Below are 4,775 nucleotides of genomic sequence, written 5' to 3' on the forward strand. Positions count from 1 at the left end.
CCATCATATTATATTGCATTCCGGATAATTCATCATAATAATATTAATAATAATAATAATAATAATAATAATTATTATTATTATCATTTATTATTTTCATTATTTTTATTATTATTATTATTATTATTATTATTATTATTATTATTATTATTATTATTATTATTATTATTGGTATCGCACATTGGATCAATGCCGGTATCCAATGGAATTACATTATTCTTGAAGCTTGGTGACAACAAGTTTCCTCAAACTTCTTTGACCTTCCTGGGAATCCTTGCCATGTTCAGAATCACACTTTTCTGAAGTCTGTATACCGATGTGTTCCAGTCTTTTCTTTAATTTCTTTGGAACTGTTCCAAATGTCTCAATTACAACAGGAATGACCACTGTTTTAATTTGTCATAATTTCCTCAGTTCTCTTGCTAAATACGTAATCACTTTCTCCATTTCTTTCTCTTCGATATATTATTATTATTATTATTATTATTATTATTATTATTATTATTATTATTATTATTATTATTATTATTATTATTATTATTATTATTATTATTATTATTATTGTTATTATTATTATTATGATTATTATTATTATTTTATGTGATGTTTCTTGCCAATTTGAATTTTAATGTTTAACTTTTATATTGTAAATTTGTAATCTTTGTAATGGGCATTTTAACATATTTTAATGGAATTTGCGTGATATAATGAACAAATTAATATTTATTTACTATTAGTTTCCACGCTTTATTCGGCGTGGTATCAAAATACGCAACCTTTTTATGTAGAGGCAAAATGCACTTCGGACGCGGTTCTTGTTCGATCTCGATTTTCAGTAGAAACACACCCTAATAGAATCCCTATAATTAAAGGCCAGCACTAAAGTGGTCCTTATATTTTTCTATTTAGTGAGAAATTAAGAAATAATACATTAAATGGTTTAGAATGGATGTACAGTTACTGCATGCTGTTATTTATTCTTAATAAACAATTTATTTGAAAAAAGCAACATTCAATTAAAATATTACTAACATCACCACGAACATTATCGCTATTCATTATACACTAAACACACACAAAGCATCATCTTATTATGTACATTGACTAATATTTTTATTTTTAAGCCCTAAGATAGGAATTAAAACGGGGCCACATAAAAGTGATCTTTAATTGGAGGTGGTCTTTAATTGGAGGGAGACCTGAACTTGTATAATAGTAAGGGTTCGTTTACGATCAAAAATGTAGAAATCCAATTGTACAAATACAAATATGCATACAGTACATTCAAAGTTTCCTTAAATACTTCACAAGAAAATTTCAGTCAGAAAACCCACGTTGTTGTCTAACGACATAAAAGATCACGTGACTCGCGAGCGTAAAGTGAATGCGTATCTATTTTTTTCCACAAACTTTAGACTCCGATTTTGCAAATCGTTTGCCCTTTCGTCGGCATGCTCGAATCACTGGAACATCGTTTTTTAAGCGTTTTTCTAAAAAATAAGAAAAAAACCTGTAAAATATATTAAAATCAATGTGTATGTTTAATGTTATTTTGCCCGAGTGCGGAAATTCAATTCAATTCAAAATAACATTTTTTAACTTCCTCTTTTTAGTATAATTATACAAAAAATAAATGTTCATTGAGATAAATATAAAGAAAACAACGTAAAAAGGAAGGAGGCAGACGCCCGAGAAGATAATAAAATGGTGTGACAATGAAAATTTATATGGATATGTTTTGTGAAAGAGTATAAAGGTAACTCACAGACTACTAATTACAATAACAAAAGAACTAATGTTTATGCATGAAGTACAGTAACTGGCATATAGTCAGTAGAAGTAGAAGTGACACGAATAATGATGAGCTAAAAGCAAGTGGCAATTGGTGACAAGTGCTCACAAGTGAAGTGTGAAACAGGGGCGGACCCAGAGATGTCCGAAAGGTGGGGCCGATCGCGACAACGTTGCCTTAGGTTATCCGAGGGCATTCCCCCGTGAAACTTTTGTTTTCTAGACGCCCGAAGATAACCCCTGAGGTGTTTCGGGTGATGAAATATTCCCTTTTTCTCTCTCTTTTTCTTAACTTTCCAAAATGGCCACCTCCCCCCCCCACCCTTCTTAAATCCGCCAATGTGAAATTATATTAATCTATTACCAAATTGGTAGAAAAGGAATTAACCTGTACCGTACACAGTTGCACAAAGAAGTGATAGGATGTGAGGTATTGGTGAAAACACTAAGATTTAGGAAAGTGTGGTAGCTAATTGAGAGCACCACTGGCACTTATGCCTTATAAAACAAGAACAGAGTTAGAATGACCTATACTGTTAATGATTTATAAATGTGAAATTACCGGACTTCATGATAGACATATAGGCCTTTTATACGTTAAATAGTAATTGTGCAAGTAATGGAATGAACGTGGTATGTGCCGGGTATTAATACTTACCTTGAATATGGTTAAAGTGAAAGCGTTAGACGTATAATAATTGGTATTGTGTATGAATTTATATTATTGTAGTATTGAATTCCATTTATTTGTAGTGCCACCTGAGATGAGAGGCTTGGATGCTTCTGATGTTAGTCTGTAAGGGATATATGCTAGCCTAAGTTGGGAGCATTATAGGCCTAGTAGTTATTGTGATTGTGATTTAATCTTGAAGTGCTGCAGGAGCTGACGGTACTATGCATAAAAGAAAATACACAAAGGAAAACAAGCCAAGATAGTGGAGTCGGCAAATCAATGAGAAATAAGGCAATTCTTGTTGAATACATAAATTATGATATATTTAAGCAATTAGAAATTGGTACCAATATGATTGGAAGTTATTTTGGTTGATGCGCATTAATTATTGTAATAAATTTGTGTTGCAAATGTTATTCATGGATTTATGAACTCTTTATTTAACTTGTCTTTTTGCACATCACTTAAACACATAGTCACAACGCCTTAGTCAACGCTTCCAACTCCACCTTTGGTAGACAAATGGTAACCCAATTACTGTTTTAAATGACGTTGAATTATGCTACTGAGAATTTGTACTTTACCTTGGTTACCGTAATCTTCTAGAATCTTAATGATAAGGATAATGCCGCAAAACCTCAAATAGAAGCCCCATGGGCTTAATCTGGAGAAGAAGCCCCCTCTTCAGTTTGCAAAATTAATCTCGGAAAGAAGCCCATCTCGAAAAGAAGCCCATGGGCTTCTAATCAAGATAACATAGGCTTCTTTCGAGATGTACTTACATTTAGACTGACGTTATCTTTGACGATTATGTTTGCGTATCAGTATCAATAGTATTTTATTGTATTAGCATGGTTAAAACTTTAAATATATTAAAGGGAATTTCGAATTCCACATTTTTTCACATTTTTTTAAAAATTTGGTCTATCCAGGGAACAGTGAAATTACAATTTCGCTGTTCCCTGGTCTATAAAATTGGCTTTCCCTGTCTCCATTATGGGCCGCCACCACTACCATTACTACTATCTTTTACCGGCTGAGGTTGGTAGACCCGGGTCTCTATTTATGTGAAAGTCCCTCGCTGGACCCCCCTCTATTTCGAATTCTTGAATCCACCACGGCCTCCATGTTAAAGTCCCTCCCTGGCTCGGTAGGGTGGTGGACATATTTGCTTCAAAACAACAAAGGGATTTACTGCTTACCCTGTTTTTAATCAGATCAGATTGGCTTATTTTATGAATTCTCGATTATACATATTTTTGACGTCTACCTATCTGATCCATCACGTACCGGTAAAGCACTTTCAATTTTTAGTTCATATTCACAATTTTTATTATTCCATTTATTTATAATATAACATTTACATCTATGGTAAAAATTTAGTATTTTCAATGCCCAATAATATTATAGGCTTTTTTAATTGTGCGCTAGACACAATGTTTTATTTACCTTGTGGTATAATTGTATATAATGTTGACGACATATGCAGTGAAAATGCGAAACACCACGTCGTTGAAAGTGGCACGTTTCACATCTAGGCTATGTGTATGTCCAATTTGTAGGGAATTATTTTACTCCGACCTTGATATTAATGAACGTTAACCCATAGTATAATTAATGATATTTCCACAATGTTTTTAATTAGATAGATCAAAATTTGTATATATCAGTTTCATTAACATACCAAAGTTGCTGTATTTATCGTTAGGCCTATAAAAATGTTGATAGACAACAGAACATAGGAAAATAAAAACACTGAATAATGTTTGCTCTCAAAATCACTAGCAGATTCAGGGGATCGGGCACCTCCCCACGCCAAAAAGAAAATTTTATTGAAAATATAATTCTTAGAGTGGATTGGATTGGATTGGATTTATTCGGTGTAAACACCAAGGATAGCCCACGAAAGTCTAGAAAAAGACTTATTTCCAGTGGGGTCCTTCTGGTGGTGATTGGACAGTACCCCGGGAAACAATCCCCTACTCTTTTCCGAAGAGTGTACTGTGTTCTTCAACGTGCACATGGGCCATAAATGCACATGGGACCAACGGCTTAAACGTCTCATCCGAAAGACGGTGCGCTATGTAACTTGTATTTCAGCCCTCTAGCTGAAACACAAGGAGAGGCAGCGATGGGAATTGAACCGGGAACCTAGAGATCTCCACGGTTCAACGCACACACAGTGGCTACCACCAGATTAGCCGACTGAGCTAAGCTGCTCTCTTAACGCATTTCCGGATGCCTAGGTGTGCCATAATTATACATTTTCATACCTCAGCCCCCCACCATATCGACCCTATATCTCTGAAGG

At 33.9% G+C, this 4,775-nt stretch overlaps 1 protein-coding gene across 1 annotated transcript in view; it reads right to left on the reverse strand.

The window, feature by feature from the left end:
- Positions 1-676: 676 nt before the first annotated feature.
- Positions 677-4,775, reverse strand: part of LOC117106236 (stabilin-1-like) — a 10,914-nt gene continuing 6,815 nt past the window's right edge. Inside the window, exon 4 of the mRNA XM_033247580.1 lies at positions 677-1,490. Coding sequence (XP_033103471.1) covers positions 1,393-1,490 — 98 coding nt within the window. The 3' untranslated portion in view covers positions 677-1,392. The remainder of the gene's footprint in view (positions 1,491-4,775) is intronic.

Source organism: Anneissia japonica, unplaced genomic scaffold (genome assembly GCF_011630105.1).
Source record: "Anneissia japonica isolate Jap-2015-1 unplaced genomic scaffold, ASM1163010v1 scaffold1415_len311187_cov125, whole genome shotgun sequence".
NCBI lineage: Eukaryota > Metazoa > Echinodermata > Crinoidea > Comatulida > Comatulidae > Anneissia > Anneissia japonica.